Source organism: Macaca thibetana, chromosome 14 (assembly GCF_024542745.1).
Source record: "Macaca thibetana thibetana isolate TM-01 chromosome 14, ASM2454274v1, whole genome shotgun sequence".
Taxonomy (NCBI): Eukaryota; Metazoa; Chordata; class Mammalia; order Primates; family Cercopithecidae; genus Macaca; species Macaca thibetana.
This window is the reverse complement of record NC_065591.1, coordinates 109,276,920-109,296,767: the sequence shown is the minus strand read 5'-3', so window position 1 is coordinate 109,296,767 and position 19,848 is coordinate 109,276,920. Positions and strand designations below refer to the sequence as shown.

The window sequence follows — 19,848 nt, the reverse complement described above, 5'->3', positions numbered from 1 at the left end:
ACTGGCTGGCAGAGCCCTGGACTTGCAGACTGAGACCCAGGTCAAGTTCTGAGTCCCCCACTTAGGAAAGCTATGCATTCATTTATTCATTCAGTTGTTCAACACTTACTGATCACCTGTTATGTACCAGGCACTGCGTTGGGTGCATTCGTTAACTGGTAATTGTCACAGGAAACAGGTTCAGAGAGATTCGGTGGCTCACATGGCGTCATCCAGCTAGACAGGAGAACCCAAGTTCAATCCAAGCCTTCTGACTGCAGAGCTGGGTTCTCTCTGCTCTACCATGCTGTTAACGTCCTGTGTCCTCCTGAGCCCTTCTGACACCCATCTCTTCAGTAATGTCATCTCCTATAGAGGCCAAAGGCAGAGATAAAGATGGTGGGACCTGACTGATCTCCTTTACAGCACAGAAAGGGGGACTTGGGGGTGGTGACACCACTTCAGCACTGACGGGCAGGTCAAAGCTTCTGGATCTGTGTGCCTCGCACAAGTTCGCATAGCTGAGGTCCCACCTCCCATCCATCCACTCTTCTCCTGACCCAGGCATGTCCACGCTGCCTGACCCCAATTGCATGAGGAAACAGCAATGGGCCAGGAGACAGGAGGCTGCTCTTGACATCTGCACTCTGACCACACAGATGAGTTGTGTGATGCAGTGCCTCGGTTTCCTCCATGGGGGATGAGATATCAGTCTTTGATTGAGGTTGCAGATGAGGCCCGGCCTGTGTTAACAACCCATTTCCAGGGTCAGTTCCATGCCCATCTCATCCCTGGATGATGCCTTCAGTTTCCTCCCTGCCTCGCCTCAGCTCCTGGCCCTTGATACCCACCGGATGGTCTCAGACTCAATCTTTCTTCCCCATCACATTCTCTGAACCCAGCCTGTACAGTACAGCCTAAAGCCTGGTGACCTTCAGAACTGGCTCCCCTCTGCCCTTCTCCCCATCTTCACGTCTTTGCAGAGTAGAACCCGGTTCTAGAATGTTAGTGCTGGAAGGGTCCCAGGGAAGAGCATGTCTGGATGAGGAGTGTATTCGTCTGCTCTGGCTGCCATAACACAACACTACAGACTGGGTGGCCTAAACAAATGTATTTCTTACAGTTCTGGAGGCTGGAAGTCTAAGGTCAAGGTCATGGCAGGTGTGGTTTCTGGTGAGGCCTCTCTCCCTGGCTTGCATACACTGCCTTCTTGCTGTGTCCTCACATGGCCTTTTCTCTGTGTGTATATTCCGGTGTCTCTTCCTCTTTCTTTTTCCTTTTTTTTTTTTTTTTTGAGACAGAGTCTTGCTCAGGCTACTTGCCCAGGCTAGAGTATGGTGGCACGATCTCGCCTCACCACAACCTCTGCCTCCTGGGTTCAAGCAATTCTCCTGCCTCAGCCTCCCGAGTATCTGAGATTACAGGCGCCCGCTACCACACCCAGTTCATTTTTGTATTTTTAGTAGAGACGAGGTTTTACCATCTTGGCCAGGCTGGTCTCAAACTCCTGACCTCGTGATCCACCCACCTCAGCCTCCCAAAGTGTTGGGATTACAGGCGTGAGCCACCACGCCTGGCCTCTTCCTCTTGTTATAAAGGCATCATCAGTCAGGACCCCACTCTCGTGACTTCATTTAACCTTAACCACCTCTTTCAAGGCTCTATCTCCAGATACGGTTGCATTGGGAGTTAAGGCTTCAACATAAAATGTTGGGGGGAAACAATTCAGTCCAAAACAAGGAGGATCTGAAACCTAGAGCCAGCCTGGCCTGAGCTGGGACTTGAATCCCAGTTCCCAACTCACATCTCATGTGCTTTTCACTCTGCTACAAATCTCCCTCTGGGGTATTGAGTTGAGGGTTTACAATCCTAGGAGTTCAGAATCCAGGGAAAGGAGAGGAAGAAGGATGGGCATGGCTTCCCTTGGTTTTTTCAAACCCAGGCTGGCAGGGACTTCCAAGATATTCACCATCAGCAGGTAGAACTAAAAGGAAAGAAAGGAAGGTGCCCTGCAGAGTCCGCCTTGACTTACTCCCTGCAGGCTGCCCTGGTGCCAGGGCCCCTAGACAGCAGCTAATTCCTGCCAGCCAGGAAGTATCGATCACCCCCAACTGCCCTGCCCCACAGCACAAATAGCTTGGGAGGAAAGGACAGCCCTGATTGTGGAGCAAGTTAGCTCATTAGTCCTATGAACTATCTGCAGGCTCCACACTGCAGGCTGACGACACTGTTTTTATAAATCTGTATTGCATGGAGCAGCAACCGGTAACCTGTATTGATTGCAATTTCTCTTTTGGAATTGGGAGGCCCCCGGGGGCCAATTGAGGTACTTCAAAGCCCTGGCATCCTGCAGCTACTCCAGGAAACAGACTTGAGCTGTGACAGACTAAGTAGCTCTTCTCTTCCTAGAGAGACAACGATTTTTTTCTGACCCTGGCCAAAGCCTGGTCTCAATGCAAAGCCTCACCCAATTCCCTTCCTCCTCCCTCTTACTCCATATCCCCCATTGCCTACCAGGACCTTCCTCATAGAGGAAAGTGGGTAGGCAAAGCAGGAAACCCCTTCCTCAGTGTCTGGTTTCTCTGCTTCAGGAAGGCATCTGACGCCAACAGTGGAAAAGCAGCTCCCACCCCCACGTGAATACCTACCTATGCACTGCATATGCATCATAGACCTGCCTGCTTGTGCTGTTACACGTTTAGTATTATGATCTTTAAAAAAACAAAAAACAAAAAACCTGCCCTATAAGCATACGGTGCATATACATCACAACAGCCTTTCATAAGCATTGTTGCACGGACACCACAGAAGAACTCCATGAACAGAGAAAATCGGGGTTTAGAATCCCCAATTTGGGGGTGAGCAAATGCCCAGAAAGGTTAATGGGTGTTCCTAAAGCCACACAGCTGGTAGGTGGCAGGTCTCAAACCTCCAAATACAGAACTCTGTATCGTACCCATTGGGACCTACGCCTCCCTAAGCTGCCAGTCCCTTTCTCGTCCCCTACAATGCCCCATCAGCCTGTGTAAGTGTACCCAACAAGTACACACGCCAGTGCAGGTACACACACCAGCACAGGGTCACACACCAGAGCAGGTACACAACATGCCAGCACAGGTACACACACCAGCGCAGTACACACACCAGTGCAGGTACACACACCAGCGCAGTACGCACACCAGTGCAGTACACACACCAGCATAGGTTCACACACCAGCATAGGTTCACATGCCAGTGCAGGTATACAACATGCCAGCGCAGGTACACACACCAGCACAGTACATACACCAGCACAGGTTCACATACCAGCACAGGTACACAACTTGCCAGCGAATGCACCGTGCTCCCTTGCAGGCACATTCAGCCACCTGCCCAAGACTGCACTTCCCACTATCACAGGGCACCTGGTCATGGCAGGATTTCTTTGCTCCCTAAGCCTCAGCTTCTGAGGCCCCCTAACCTCTTACCTCACTCTGCACTAGCTTGTGAGATCATTCATCCACTCTTTCATTCAGTAACTGTAATGTCTTCCAAAACTGGTCTCATCTCGCCATTTGCCCATCCACCTACTCTGGCCCTGGCTAGTGAGAGGGAAGCCTCCACTGGAAGAATCAAGAGGCCAGGGGACCAACCTCTGCTCAGAAAGGAGAGAGAAGTCCACCTCACAGAGAAGGGATTAGCCAAAGCACCCCCAGCATGCAGCACACACTTTCCTGGCAGCAGGGTTGGGGGAAACCGCTCTGAATTTCTGTTCAGGAGCCCCGGGTAGGAGCCCAGGCTCTTCCACTCGCTAGATGTGTGGCTTGAACAAGACTCTTAGCCCAAGCCATAATTTCCTCATCTGTAAAGCAAGAGAAGGATGGTCTTCCTAGGTGTGTGCCAATGCTCAAGAGAGGGAAGATGTGCCTGGCACAGTGCCTGGTATTTGACAGGCATTTCAGCACAAGGGTGCCCACTGATTCATGCACCTCGGGGTGTTTTTCTTGCAGAGTTTATAACACAATTTAAGATAGTTCACCTGGATCTCTCTCCAAATCCAAAGTACAGTGCTTGGAGAGGGGTACCTAAAAGAGTTGAGGAGGGGAAGTCTATAGCTGCTGGTCCCTAGACACAGGGCTTCCTCCACAAGGGCCTCAGCTGTGGAAACCTTTCACATCTAAGAGACTGAACTCGCCTTAAGGCAGGCAGAGATGGAACCACCCAAGGCAACTTGATTCCGGGGCTTCTCTTTCCTCAGAGCACAGCACTACGTCGCCTGCACTTTTTTTTTGATAGGGATGCAATCTCGGCTCACTGCTGGATTCAAGCGATTCTCCTGTCTCAGCCTCCTGAGTAGCTGAGATTACAGGAGCCTGACACCATGCCCAGCTAATTTTTGTATTTTAGTAGAGATGGGGTTTCATCATATTGCCCAGGCTGGTCTCGAACTCCTGACCTCAAGTGATCCTCTACTTGGCCTACCAAAATGCTGGGATTACAGGCATGAGCCACAGCGCCCAGCCTCATTATGTCTTCTATATCACATACCTCTGCTCTGAATGTTGGGTCCTGGACTTGAATACGGTTCCATCCTGAAACCAGCAGCCCCTTGTTGCTAGTAGTCCCTCTTCAGGGTGGAGGTAGCATTTCCAATCTAATCACCTAACGAAGAGGTCCGTCTTTAGTCGGGGAGGGACACAGAAGCCGGGATGCTACTGAGGGAGCGTCTGCTTCCCGCCTTCCCCCTGGGCCCTGCCGTGGGAAGTGTGAGGTCCCACTGCCCACATGGGCTCAGCTGGGAAGCCCTGCAGGGGCCTCACTGAGATGAGACCACCATGGCTTACAGTCCAGATAACCTGGGCTGTGTGCTCGTCTGTGCTTTTCTCTTTTATTAGCTACAAACCATCCGTCTTGCTTTATGTCCCAAGCTGGGGAAACAAGGAAAGGATCAAAGTGGCCCAAGGAGGAAATAGTGGCCCAAACCATTGCAATGTGGCAGCAGTGGCTAGACGGGGAGAGACCCCCAGGGCACAGGGCACGTTGGGGACAGGAGTCCAGGTTGGAGGTCCAGCTGCCTCACCCCATGGGGAGATGCCTCCTCCACGGCCAGGATTCATCGATTCAGCACATGTTCACTGAGCATCTGCTGTGTGCAAGACGTCTTCTGGGGCCGGCATACAGGCTGAACCAAAATAACTTCTTGCTCTCAAACAGAAGCACCGTGTGCTCCAAGGACAAATAAAGCAGAGGAAGGAGTTGGGCAGGGACGAGGGACACAGTCTAATTTTTAGAGCGTGGTCAGACAAGGCTTCTCCAAGGAACTGTCCACTAAGCAGAGACCTGAATGAGGCCAGAAGTCAGTCAAGGAAAGAGCATTTCAGGCCTAGAAGGAATCGTGACAGCAAAGGCCTTGGGGTGGAAGTGTGCAAATGCATATGCAGACAAACGCATTTTAAAATCCCCGCAGTAGATGATCATCAATATTGCAGCTCCGACATTCCCTAAGCTGTGAACTTCTAAATCTCTGGGAGACAAAGGGTGTTAAGGATGGTCCGGTTTATTTCTTCTATTCAAGACTGAAATCCCCTATGCAATATCTCAGCCAAGGGTTTCTTCAGCATCAACTTAAATACCCCTGGTGACAGAAGACTCACTACCTGACAAAGACACTCATTCCAACTTTTTTTTATTATTATTACTATACTTTAAGTTTCACTGTACATGTGCACAACGTGCAGGTTTGTTACACAGGTATACATGTGCCATGTTGGTTTGCTGCACCATCAACTTGTCATTTACATTAGGTATTTCTCCTAATGCTATCCCTCCCCCCAGCCCCCTACCCCCCAACAAGCCTCGGTGTGTGATGTTCCCCACCCTGTGTCCAAGTGTGCTCATTGTTCAATTCCCACCTATCACCCGTTCCAACTTTTTATAGCCTTGACTTAATTTTTTTTCAAGTTTAATTGTGGTAAAATATACATAACATAAAATTTACCATCTTAATCATTTTTAAGGGCTACGTTCAGTCATGTTTAAGTTCAGTTTCCTTTTGCAACACTGAAACTCCATTCCCATTAAACCAGCAGTCCCCACCTGGTTTTGTGGAAGACAATTTTTCCACAGGACGGGGGTAGGGGGATGGTTTCGGGGTGAAACTGTTTCATTTCAGATCATCAGACATTAGATTCTCATAAGGAGCACGCAACCTAGATCCCTCGCATATGCAGTTCACAATCGGATTCCCGCCCGTGTGACAATTTCATGCTGCTGACCTGACAGGAGGCGGGGCGCAGGTGGAAATGCTCGCTCACCTGCCGCTCACCTCCTGCTCTGGGGCCCAGTTACTAACAGGCCACGGACAGGCACCGGTCCACGGCCCCAGGGTTGGGAACCCCTGCATTAAACATCTCCCCTTTTTCCCTCCCTCTAGCCCCTAGCAACCACCATTCTACTTTCTGTCTCTACGAGCTTGACAACTCCAATACTTGCTATAAGTAAAGTAGAATCATACCATATTTGCCTTTTTGCAGTTGGCTTATTTCACTTAGGATAATATCCTCAAGATTCATCCATGTCAAAGCATGGGCCCAAATTTCCATCCTTTTCAAAACTGAATAATATTCCATTGTATGTATATGTCACATGTTGTTTACCCATTTGTCTGTTGATGGACACTTTGGTTCCTTCCACCTTTTTGGCTATTGTGAATAACGCTGCTATAAACATGGGTGTGCAAGTATCTCTCTCCCTGCTTTCAGTTATTTTGGATATATACCCACAAGTGGAATCACTGGATCATATAGTAATTCTGTTTTGTATTTTGGGGGGAACCATCATACTATTTAATCTTGACTTTTGAACACTCACATTCGTGAGCATCTGGCAAACTTCTTGCCACGGCTAATTAGACCTTTATTCCTTTTTTTTTTTTCTTTTTTTTTGAGACAGAGTTTCACTCTTGTTGCCCAGGCTGGAGTGAAATGGCGCGATCTCGGCTCACTGCAACATCCGTCTCCTGGGTTCAAGCGAGTCTCCTACCTCAGCCTCCTGAGCAGCTGGGATTACAGGCACCCGCCCCCATGCTCGGCTAATTTTTGTATTTTTAGTAGAGATGGGGTTTCACCACATTGATCAGGCTGGTCTTGAACTCCTGACCTCATGTGATCCACCCTCCTCAGCCTCCCAAAGTACTGGGATTACAGGCATGAGCCACCACACCTGGCCTAGACCATTTTTCTTAAAGGTCTGACTGGAAGTAGTGGAAATAATGATTAGCAGGACAAGAGGTTTGCCAGGTGCAGAAACACTCAGAAATGGGAGTGGGTTTAATCTGGGAAGGCTTCCTGAAGAAGGTGAATTTCCAGCTGAGATCAGACTTTTCTGAGTTGCAGTTTCCTCGTGAGTGAAATGGAGACAAAATGCTGTAGAGTTTTGGGAAATTTCATTCAGGCATTCATTCTGGAACATGTGTTGAGTGCCTGTTTTATGACCGGATTGAAATGGGAATGCATTAGAGGATTTTGAGCAGAGGAGCCGCATGATCTGACTTGGGTTGAAAGCATTGCTCTGGCTACATGCTGGGGACAGAAGGAGGAGGGGCAGGGGTGGATTCAGGGTGGCCAGTCAGGAGGCTGCTGGCCCCTGCCTCATTCAATCCTTTCCCTTCCTTTGCTCTAGAGGCTGCAGTGGGATCTGTCCAGTTTATATCCTCCCCCAAACCCCCAGTTTCCCCCTCCTCCCCTGTCTATCACCTTCTCCCCACCACACTCCCCCTCACACCTCCCTGAGAGCAGAGCAGCCAGGGCCCCACCTTTGCAGAGGGCGGCTTCTCTCTGTCCAGCCCTCTGGAGCTGCCAGAAGCCCAGAGGTTTCTATCAATTATCTCTCCATGGCTCCTGCAGCTCCGGGGAGTCTCCAAAGCCCAGTTCTCTGACCTTTTAGAAAAAGACAGAGAAGATGCTGTCAGCTCACTTAGCACCTGTGTGCAGGGCCTCAGAATTGCCAAGGAGGCTTCTTCATCTCCGAGCTCCCTGCTCTCCAACCCAGCTCCAGAGGAGGAGGGAGGGAGTCTACCTGCAGAAGGCCTGACCGCAGGAGGTGCTGAGGGCCCAGCAGCCCCAACCTCAGCTACTCCGGCCCTTCATCTTCCTGAGATGACACTGAGCCAGCCACCCACGTGCTGGGGACTTTTATATTCAGTATTTAACTTAATCCTCCCAACAGCCCTGTGACATCAGTTCTATTTCTTTTCTCCATTTTCCTGAAGAAGAAATGGGGCTTGCACTGGTGTAGTGAGATCATGGAGACATCAAATTGTCAATGAGTGTGAAGAGTCTTTGCAAATTGATCTCATCCAGGGGTTCTCTGCCATGCACATTAGACACTCCCTGCAGCTCTTTAAAAATATCCATTCCCAGACCACCACACCCTCAGAGATTCAGAGCTTCATTTGAAAAGATCCTTCAATGATTCTAATGTACAAACATGATGGAAAACACTCACCAAATCTCAATTCCCCCCTTTTTTACGGATGGGAAACTGAGGGTCTGAAAGAAGACTGGACCTCCCTAAAGGCACCCTGGGTGAGCTGCCCAGACCTGCCATGAGAAATCACTGCAAACTGGGTGGCTTTAAACAACAGAGTACTGGAGACTGGAAGTCCAAAATGGAGGTGCCGGCAGGGGCAGCGTCTCTCTACAGGTTCTAGGGGAGGGTCCTTCCTGGCCTCTCCTAGCTTCTGGTGGCTGCTGGCAATCCTTGCGTTTCTTTGCTGTTAGGTGCATCCTCCTGCCTCTGCTCCTGCCTCTGCTTCCGCCTCTGCGCAGCACTTCCCCTGGGTGCGTGTCTGTGTCCAGATCACCCTTTTCTTAGACGAACACTCGTCATGTTAGAACTCAGGGCTCAATCTAACCCAGGAGGACCCCATCTTAACTTGATTACATTTACAAAGACCGTATTTCCAGTAAGGTCACATTCACAGATCCTAGGGGTCATTAATTTGGTGGGGGGGATGCTATTCAACCCAGTATACACCCCAACATGAGTGGCAGAGCCTGGACTCCAACCTGGCCTCCTATATTCCCGCCCTGTGCTTGCCCCGCCACCCCTGGTGGCCCAGCCCCTCTTTGTACACCTCCTTTTACTCATAGCTTCACAAGACCTTCCACAGCCTTCCCCAGTACCCCAGCACTGACGGCCACACCTTCCATGGTGGAAGGATATCGTCTTCTAACCGTGGGATCCCAGAGGGCAGAAACCAAGTCCAGGACTTCTCCCATGTTACCCAGACCAGAACCTGGAGATGCTCCAGAAAGACGTGATAGATTCAGCCAAACTGAGCTGGATGGATGAGTGCTCCTCCAGGAGGCAGTGAGAACCTCATTGAGAGAAGAAACCAGGCAGAGGCTGGCTGACCACATGTCCTTATGAGTGGTGCTGTCATTCTAGGAGAGTCAGTCCAGCATAGAGCTTTGGAAGAAGACAGGAAGCAGACTAATGGTCCAGGCTCTGCCACCTTCTAGCTGTGTGACCTTAAATGGATTATGTAACCTCTCTGTGCATCAGTTAATAAAAATAGTATCCATTTCAAAGGTTGTGGGAATTAAATGAGATAATGTATGTAAAGTCATTGGCCTAATTTGTAATAGCTACTCAATAAATATTCAGCTTTAAAAAAAGTAGAGTCCTGCTCGAGATCACAGGGGAAAGGGGATGGCAAAACAGGTCAGGGTCTTTGTGGTGATAATAAAAAGAAGAAAAGCAGAAACCAACCACTCCCCTAGTCATAAGCACGTAGATAGATGATACCACAGCCTTTGAAATATGTCGATCAAGCAATGTCAAGGGCACAGTCAGCATTTAAACGCAGCTCTGTGTCTTGGTCTTAGAGCCTAAAGGAATGGCACCCTCCAGCCTAAACCCATAGGGACACTCCTGGCATTTGGGGTGCAACAGTTCTTTGTGACTCAAGCTCCCTTGGCCCCTAACCACTAAATGCCCTTAGCAACCCCAAATTATGGTGTCAACCCCAAAAATCCCACCTGCCCCCACGTTTCCAAGTGGCCTCAGGATTGGTGCTGGACCCGGAGGTACTGGCTGCCATTTTATCCTTCTCCCGTGGGACCCAGCCTGTCTCAAAGCAGAGAACGTGGGCCAGCTACACTTCTCCCTTCCTAGGGATGGCTAGTTGCATCTGGGGTGCAGAGCATGGGCTGCCAGCCTGGGAGGCCAGCCAAGTTGTCCAGCCCTGGCCCATCTCCATCCCCCACCAGCGGGCCGGGCCTCCCTCCGCTCTCATACTGTACGAGGCTTACTCCACAGGCCTCTTGCTCCTTCCTTCCCCAGCAGGGCCCACCGTCCGATGCTCATCAAACATGCAGAACTGATGTTGCACAAGCCCCCCCGAGGGGACTAACATCATACCCCTGATTTCTCCTTCCCCTCTCGCGCTGTGCATCCCCCTGGCTGCAGCCTGCCTTTGTTTCAGGAGGAGCAAAACACTGTGTCTGAAAATGTTACTGCAATTAAATATGCACAAGAAGGGGGGAGGGAGGGGAAAATGAGGACAATGAAGGATGTGAAACATCAGATGCAGCAGCTGCTTGTTGCTATAGAAACCCTAGCTCCCCACCACCATCAAGGCAGCATCAGCCCCCCCCTCCACCCCCCACCCCTGGTTTAAAATCCTCGTAGGGCCAAGTGCTCTGTTTGTCCTGAGGTGCTGGGTGATGCAAGATCACAGGGTCCTAGCTATCCAGGGCTGGAGCACCTGTCGGCTGTGAGCATTGATTTCTGTGTCTTTCCTGCTTTTCCTCACCCCACCATCACTACCTCCTGACACTGGTACTTCTGATTGGCAGCAACACCCTCCAGTAGTTCTGCATTCCAGTCCCAGTTACATAATAAATTACAGAAGAGCTTCTGCGTTTGACTTTGGGATGTCACAACATGGAGACAAAATGGCACATGCAGAGTCCATTGGGGAGCCGGCTTTCTCTGCGCTTCCTCGGTTCCTCTCTGACAGCCAGCTGCGGGGCTTGGCGCCCTCCACCATCCTTCTCGTCCCCACCCACAGCCCTGAGTGGGGGTCTGCCTAGTTGCGGGGTCTGCCCAGCTGTGATCTGTGTGCTGGAGCCAGGCAGAGCAGGGTGTCCACAAACTCCAGGTTCCAGAAGATGGGCAGGCTGCCAGATGGCCAAGTGCTCATCTGGGAGGATCCCCAACAAGATGTAGCTCAACCGGGATCAATGGCAAGTTCCAGACTCTGGACCACATAACCACTGTCCAAGGACAGAGAGAGAGAGAGAAAGTGGCATGGCAGCAGCTCCTAGAGACAGGGCCAGGGTCTTTAATTGACTGCAAGAAGAGTAGTATAACAGGGCTGCCTCCCTCCTCCCACACCATCCCCATGACAAGGTGATGCAGCCTGAGGCTGGGTGTTGGTAGTCTTGCTCTACTCTGCTCTGATGGGCTAAGTCTAATCTTAGAGCCTCACAAAGTGGGGCACAGTGTCTGGCCCATGGTAGGTCCAGTCCTATACAAAGATGTGCAGGAGGGAGGAAAGAAAGGAGGGAGGGAGGGGCAATTGGAATTGTAGATAAACCAAAGTTCATTCAGAAGCAAGAGACCAAACTGATGAAGTTATCTGAAACTATATTAAATAAATATTAAAAAATAAAATCCCTGTCATCCCAGCACTTTGGAGGGCCAAGGCAGGAGGATCCCTTGCATCCAGGAGTTTGAGACCAGCATGGGCAACATAGCGAGACCTCATCTCTACAAGAAAATTTTTTTAATTAGCCAGGTGTGGTGGTGCATGCCTGTGGTCCCAGCTACTGGGGAGGCTGAGGTGGGAGGATCACTTGAGCCCAGCATGCCAAGGCTGCAATGAGTTGTGATCATACCACTGCACTCAGTCCGGGTGACAGAGTGGCAGTCTGTCTCAAAAAATACATAAAATGAAAATAAAATCCTAAGGCTGTTAACCCTGAAGAAAATTCAAAGGGCATCACAGCCACCTTCCAGTGTGTGAGGGAGTATGTCAGGAACACGGGTTTTGGCTGGTTCAGCGGGGCACCAGTGAGTCAGAGCTGGACCCATGGCGGGAGCACCAAGAAGATCAGTGGTCACCAAGGAAGACTGATCTACAAGTCAACTTTGGGGCTGGGCGCGGTGGCTCACGCCTGTAATCCCAGCACTTGGGAGGCCGAGGTGGGCAGATCACGAGGTCAGGAGATCGAGACCATCCTGACTAACACGTTGAAACCCCATCTCTACTAAAAATACAAAAAAAATTAGCTGGGTGTGGTGGCGGATGCCTGTAGTCCCAGCTACTCAGAAGGCTGAGGCAGGAGAATGGCGTGAACCCGGGAGGCGGAGCTTGCAGTGAGCTGAGATCACGCCACTGCACTCCAGCCTGGACAACACAGCAAGACTCTGTCTCAAAAAAAAAAAAAAAAGTCAACTTTGGAATGGGCTGCTGAGTGAGGGGGGGAGTTCCCCAGCCCCGGAGATATTCAAATGAAGGCTGGAGAACCTTTGTCAAAGATATCGTCGCGCGCACTCAGCTTTTCAGCCCTGCAGTTCTACAGCCTCCAGCGGCAGAAGATGCCCTTTGGTGAGGTCCCCACCTCCGGGTGCTGAGAATCTTGGACTCGTGCTTGGGATGGTGGAGGGAGATGGGTGAAATACCACAGAATATTCCTCACAGGAGCGAAGCTCTCATCTTGGCTGAGGGGATGTCACTTAGGCCTCAGGTAGGAGGAAGCGACCTCTAAATAATGGGGCTAGAAGGGCATGGACTTGCCCAAAATGTTTCCCTCTGCCAGCCTGACATGTGGTGCTATCGGGTTCTTCCCGTGGGTTCAGCACCACCCTCTCCCCTGCGGCTTTGAAGTCACTATCACTATCCTGATTCCAAGACCCCTCCCAGTGGAAATGGCAGCCTGGGCCCTTGAGGCCTGCCTGGGAAACCCCCAAAGAGGAGGCAGAGGACCCCAGAGTTCGCCTCTCCATCTTTTTCTGAGATGGAGTCTCGCTCTGTCGCCCAGGCTGGAGTGCAGTGGCCGGATCTCAGCTCACTGCAAGCTCCGCCTCCCGGGTTCACGCCATTCTCCTGCCTCAGCCTCCTGAGTAGCTGGGACTATAGGTGCCCACCACCTCGCCCGGCTAGTTTTTTGTATTTTTAGTAGAGACGGGGTTTCACCGTGTTAGCCAGGATGGTCTTGATGTACTGATCTCATGATACGCCTGCCTCGGCCTCCCAAAGTGCTGGGATTATAGGCGTGAGCCACCGCGTCCGGCCTCGCCTCTCCATCTTAGTCTGGCCTCAGTGGGAGGACACATCCGTGAGCTTAGGGAGTCTAGTGCAAACCCCTTCCCAACCCTCAAGTCCAGTTTTCTCCTTTAAATCAGCCTTTATCGGCTCAAGGTGAGGGTGAGCCTTAGGACCTTAGACAAGGAAATCCACTTCCCCTCTGGGATGGGAAGGGGGGCTCTTGTGTCGCAATCTGCAACATGGGTAGGCTGCCCCCTGTGCTTCCTGCTCCCCTGCCAGGTCCCAACAGTCGGGGCAGAGATGGCTGTGGCAGTGGCAGGAGGCATAGAGTACAGTGCCTGTTCCCTTCACGGCCTTGTGCACAGTGCGTGTTTGAGAACTGAGTGATTACCGTGTATCTGCCCCTCCTTGTCCCCATGCTAGTATAACTTTGCCTCAATAATCGTTTGTTGAGTGAATAAATGATTTAAATTGAGAGAAGGGGATGGAGGCTTATGTGTAATTCCATACAGAGGGACAACTGCGAGTCAGAAGTTCCAGTCCACTTCCTGGCTGTGTGACCTGGGCCAGTTACTTTACTACAAGCCTCAGTTTCCTTCTTTGTAAAATGGAGCTAGCATCTCAAACAGTTGTAAAAGCCAACAAGCAAGGAATATGAGTTTTGCAAACTCTTGCAAAGAGGTAGGAAAGATGAGAACTAATATTCACTTAGTGCTTATTCTGCACCAAACGCTTTATTCTTCTTTTTATTTTTACTTTTTTAGAGACAAGAGTCTCACTCTGTCACCCAGGCTGGAGTACGGTGGCATGATCACGGCTCACTGCAGCCTTGACCTCCTGGGCTCAGGCAATCCTCCTGCCTCAGCCTCCCGAGTATCTGGGACTACAGGCATGCCCTACCAAACCCAGCTAATCGTTTAATTTTTTTCTTTTTTTATAGACAGGGTCTCACTATATTGCCCAGGCTAGTCTCCAACTCCTGGTCTCAAGTGATCCTCCTGCCTGAGCCTCCCAAAGCATTGGGATTACAGGTGCGAGCCACCACACCTGGCCCCATTTCTTAAATCTGTACACCCACCATTATTTGTACTCTATTGTATAGATAAGGCTCAGAGAGGTTAAGTAACTTTCCCAAGGTCACACAGCCCATAAGTAGAAGAGGTGGATTGGGACCCAGATCTCAGCCTAACTCTAAAGCCCAGCTTCTTTCTGTTAAACCCTGGAGCATCTACACTGAAAGGAACAATTACTATCGTTTCTATTTGTCATTTTGTTTGTGTGTAAAAATCCTCCTCTGTCAGAGACGCTACCCTGCCTCTGAGGCTGTACCAAACCGGGAAGTAACGAACTATGTCCTGATTGTGTCTCCAGAAAACAGGTTTTTTATTACCTACCATGGCGGGCTATACATCTCTGACGTACAGAAGGAGGACGCCCTCTCTACCTATCGCTGCATCACCAAGCACAAGTACAGCGGGGAGACCCGGCAGAGCAATGGGGCACGTCTCTCTGTGACAGGTAGGGGAGAGAGCCGGGGGAGAACGGGGCGGGCTGGGAAGGGAGGACACCAGGCCATCCCTGGAACTTGGTGTGTCCCACCACAGATGGAGGAGCCCCCTGTGTACTCAGGGAAATCAGAGGAAGAGATTAAAGAAATCAGGTACTGAAACCACCAAGGAAGACCTCTTTGCTATGTTTTCATTTTCAAATAATGAGGGCTACGAAACTCACCCTCTTTTTCCCTTTTTTTTTTTTTTTTGCCTTTCCTGTCAGGAAGCTCATAGATAAAATCGGATACTCAAACATAGTAACTATTAGTGTTGCTTTTCAGGGGGGCGGGGAGGGGGCGTTGCATATCCGTGCCTCTAGGTGCTTTTGAGGATTCTATCTTTTCATTCTTTTTTTTTTTTTGAGACAGTGTTTCTCTCTTGTTGCTGAGGCTGGAGTGCAATGTCGTGATCTTGGCTAACTGCAACTTCTGCCTCCTGCAACTTCCACCTCCTGCAACTTCTGCCTCCTGGGTTCAAGCAATTCTCCTGCCTCAACCTCCTGAGTAGCTGGGATTACAGGCGTGTGCCACGACGCCCGGCTAATTTTTTGTGTTAGTAGAGACAGGGTTTCACCATGTTGGCTAGGCTAGTCTTGAACTCCTGACCTCAGGTGAGCTGCCCGCCTCGGCCTCCCAAAGTGCTGGGATTACAGGTGTGAGCCACCGCACCTAGCCGGAGAATTCTATCTGATCAATGAGTACACATGTATGTTTGGTCATAGGCCACCTCGCAACATTTGAAAGCAGGCAGAACATAATTTATAAACAAAATATTTCTAAACGGAATAAAGGATTCTTGTTCTGGGGTGATTATAGCTTCTCGGGAGGGATAGAAGCTGGTGTTTATTGAAGCCTCCTGTGTATCTGGGATTCCCTCATTTGTTTCCGTCAGGCACCGTCATAGCCCTGTGAGGTGAGTGCTGTTCACCCTATTTTTACAGACGAGAAAACCAAATCTTAGGGAAGCCAAGTGACTAGCCAGAGCTATTTAACCAGTGGGAGGCACAGCCAGAATTCAGACTCTGAACCCCTGGCCTCAGGGTCCTACAGGACCCCGTAGAAGGGGTCAGCTGAATGCCCGTATCCATGCTGAAGTCACAGAGAGGCGCTCCTCGAGGAAGGCTTTCTGAACAGTAGTTTCCAAACCCTTTGACTGCAATGCCCAGACAGACGTTCTTAGCATGGCCTGCGCAATACGCGCTGGCATTTTCTACCATGCTTGTTGCAAGCGCCTGAAATTTTCTATTCTATTCTATCTAATTCTGATTTCTCTAAATGCCAGCCACAACTCACCAAAGGGATTTCACAACCTCCTAACAGTTTGTGGGTTGTGAGTTGAAAATCTCTGTCTTCAGATTGGAGTTTTTGAAAAGGGGATGAACACTAAGTCAGAATACCTGGCTTTTGGGATTAAACTCATGAAATCTCGCAGCCTCTCTAGGCCTCTGGAAAAGGAACCCGTCTAGGTGGCTGCTCTGATTCTATCTGCCTCTGGCCCTCAGAGCTCTCAGAGCTCTGCCCTGAGTTTGGTGGTTTGGTGATGAGCTCTGCCCTGATCCACAGATGACTGTCTCCAGGACCCCTTCCACATATCTGTCACATGTGGGGCAAGGCCAGGAGATCAGGAGCTGGGAGGGCAACAACCTGGCTCCCGATTCACCCCTGTGTCTTTAGCGCCTGGCCCTGTGCCTAACACACAGTAGGTGCCAAGTAAATATTTATGGCATTAATCAATGCCAAGGGAAACCATGCTGTCATAAGGGTAGGGGATGGGGCTGCTCCGTGCAGCCCCATCTTTGTGGCTGACTTTGGAATCCACAGCCCAGTTTCCAAAGGGCTCGCCTCAAAATGACAGGGACTTGTTTGTATGGTGTTTTGCATCTCATTTGCATGCCTATCCTGCAATGTGGGAAAGATACAGAAATCCCCTTCCTTCAGGCCTGCTCCCTTCTCCTCCGCGAATATTTGGCTCCTTCATCCTCTAGTCTCCTGGTTGGACCTCTAGCTTGTGGGGGCACTAGGCAGGAGTTCCTCAAAAAGAGACATTCTTTGAACTGGAGGCCATGCCAGCCCTTCTTCCCCTCCTCTTTCACCACCAGCTTCCGGGAGAAGGGCGAGGGGGAGGAGACTCACAGATAAAGCCCAAACAGAAAAGCGGGCATGAAGATGGGACGGTACCCAGACAGACAAGAGAGAGGCCCTGGCACAAAGAGAGATTGGCATGGGGCAGGGGAAAGGCAGAACGGAGAGACGTGCACAGAGACAAAGGACGCGAGCGAGGGGGCTCCAGGGAGGGAGCCCATGCAGTGACACGGGGCCCTGATGTGATGGGATGTGACAAGGCGATCTGCAAGCTGCTTGTCTCGGCAAAAATGCAACTGATACTGGAGCAAGCAATGCCTAGGGGGTTGGCATTGGGAAGCCCAGAGCCTGCCTCAGGCTCACCCGCCCCTCCCCACTGCACTTGGAATCCACTCCCCAGAGCTGAGGGTGGAGATCCGGCCCCGGAGAGAGGCAGGGCACGAGTGTCTGCTGAGACGTTTCAGTCTCTAGAGGCCAGGGCCCCAAGAGCTCCTGGGGCTTGTGGCGGGTGAGAATGGTACACATGGCAGTGCATTGGAGGTGGTCAGTTCATGAGAACAGGAACCACATGTGTGGTCTCTTCAGCACTCAGTGCTAAAGTTGCTGGGGGTGGGGAGAGCTAACGAGGTGTATTGTTAAGACAGCAGTTACGAATTAGGCCAGACTTTCCATCTCCGCCTCAACACTCACTAGTTGTGCAGCCTGGCATAAAATAATGTTCCAAACCTCAGCTGCCTGATCTGGAAAACGGGAGTAACAAAATGTACTCCTACTGGGTTGCTGTGAGAATGAAACAGAATATCTCCTATTAAGAAAGGCCAGGCGTGGTGATTCAGGCCTGTAATCCTACCACTTCGGGAAGCCAAAGCAGGTGGCTCACTTGAGGACAGGAGTTCAAGACCAGCCTGGCCAACATGGCAAAACCCCATCTTTACTAAAAATACAAACATTAGCCGAGTGTGATGGCACATACCTGTAATCCCAGCTGCTCGGGAGGCGGAGGCAGAGAATCGCTTGAACCAGGGAGGCAGAGGTTGCAGTGAACCGAGCTCATGAGATCGTGCCACTGCACTCTAGCCTGGGTGACAGTGGATTATTTAATAATGAATAATTATTTATTATTTATTTATAATTATTAATTAATTATAATTAATACTGCCTATAAAAAGTTTAGCTAGTGCCTGACACAGGAAGCTGAGGACAGACAGTAGCTGCTACTATTATTGTCAGTGGTTGTTCTGTTGTTGCTATGTTGTTTTTTGTTTTGTTTTGTTTTGTTTTTTTATGGAACGCTTCACGAATTTGCGTGTCATCCTTGCGCAGGGGCCATGCTAATCTTCTCTGTATCGTTCCAATTTTAGTATATGTGCTGCCGAAGCGAGCACTGTTGTTGCTATATTGTTATTCCTACTACTTCCCAAGCATGGGGTGGGGAAGAAGGGCAACTTTCATTTTTCTGTATTTTCCAAGTTGCAGAGGCAGTTGCAAGAATAGTCTGTGCCTCCACAAAATACAACCTAATCATAATCATTCCATACGTCTAGGTGCTTTTTTAGAGCTTACCAAGTGCTTTCAGGTGTATTAACTCACTCCGTCCCCACAACAACTCAGTGGGATGGGCATTGTCATCTGCAGTTATAAAGGAGGAAACCAGCAGTCAGAGAGGCTGAGGAACTGGAATCAGATCCCCCAGCTCACAAAGGACAGAGCCAGGTGCAGAAGCCATGCTCCTAGCGGTGCCTTAACCACCTAAATAGCAGTGCCATTCAGCTGGCCGTAGGGGGTTCCCAGCAGCCGCCCCAGGGCGTCTCAGACCCCCAGTCAGCCCAGCTTAGCTCCAGTGCACCCCCAGCAGTTTCTCAGGCCTGACCATCTGTCTCCCCCAGCCCTGCCTCAGTGCTAGCAGCGCCTGGTCCCCCCGGGCTGTTGCCGTGTACACGCCGCAGCATTTTACTTCTGCTCTGGAGTAATGAAAGAGGTTTCTTTCCCTCAGAATTTAATTTCACGCCTGAGCCTCGGTGATTAATTCCCTCCCCCCGCCCCTTCCTCCACCACCCTGATGGCCCCTCCGCTTGTAAATTCTGCGGTGTGCCGCGGAATTTGTGTATTTTGCATCAATTAAGTGTCACATTGAGTAATTCTTCCCTGGCACCAGGTTTGTTTATCCCAGCCATTCCCACCGGGTTGGGGGTGGGAGAAGAGGCCACAGAATCTGGCAGGCAGGGCGCATGGGCTCTAGATAGTAATTGTCCCACGCATCTGCAGGCGGATTGAGCATCTAAGGCACTTCCACACACCTATGCCACTGGTTGCCTGCAACGGCCTTGTGAGGTCTGGAGGCAATGTTATCACCTCTAGCAGGGCAGGTGGGGAAACTCGGGCTCTAGGAGATCACAAAACTTGCCCAAGGTCACAGGGCTTCTCAGTGACCCAGGCACTGGGTTAGAGAGAGCCTCTGGAGAGCCTGATTCCCAGCCTGGGCTCCTTCTGTAGCCCGCAGGCAGCCCCTGACGAGCGCTGGAAGGTGGGAAGAGAACAGAGATCTTTCCCCTAGAGAGGAGAATTCTCACCCCAACCCCTCTCCGGGGCAATTGCTGAGGGCAGAGGAAAGTGCCCGTTAGTGAAGGGACCACTATCCACTCTTAAGCAAAATTTAAGATTTTAGATTATTCCATCTCAGATACCATTTACTGAACAAGGCTTGGGGAGACCTGGCTTCTGATCTTTTTTTTTTTTTTTTTTTTTTTTTTTTTTGAGACCGAGTCTCGCTCTGTCGCCCAGGCTGGAATGCAGTGGCCAGACCTTGGCTCACTGCAAGCTCCGCCTCCCGGGTTTACGCCATTCTTCTGCCTCAGCCTCCGAGTAACTGGGACTATAGGCACCCGCCACCTCGCCCGGCTAGTTTTTTGTGTGTGTTTTTTAGTAGAGACGGGGTTTCACCGTGTTCGCCAGGATGGTCTCGATCTCCTGACCTCGTGAT

At 50.6% G+C, this 19,848-nt stretch overlaps 1 protein-coding gene and 1 non-coding gene across 2 annotated transcripts in view; one reads left to right on the top strand and one right to left on the bottom strand.

The window, feature by feature from the left end:
* The window catches only part of DSCAML1 (DS cell adhesion molecule like 1), a 367,270-nt gene that overhangs the window by 247,553 nt on the left and 99,869 nt on the right, over window positions 1–19,848 (top strand). Inside the window, exon 4 of the mRNA XM_050758358.1 lies at window positions 14,609–14,755. Coding sequence (XP_050614315.1) covers window positions 14,609–14,755 — 147 coding nt within the window. The remainder of the gene's footprint in view (window positions 1–14,608; window positions 14,756–19,848) is intronic.
* LOC126936640 (U6 spliceosomal RNA) lies at window positions 18,147–18,253 on the bottom strand. Its single transcript, XR_007719472.1, has one exon. It is a non-coding gene; the product is annotated as a U6 spliceosomal RNA (small nuclear RNA).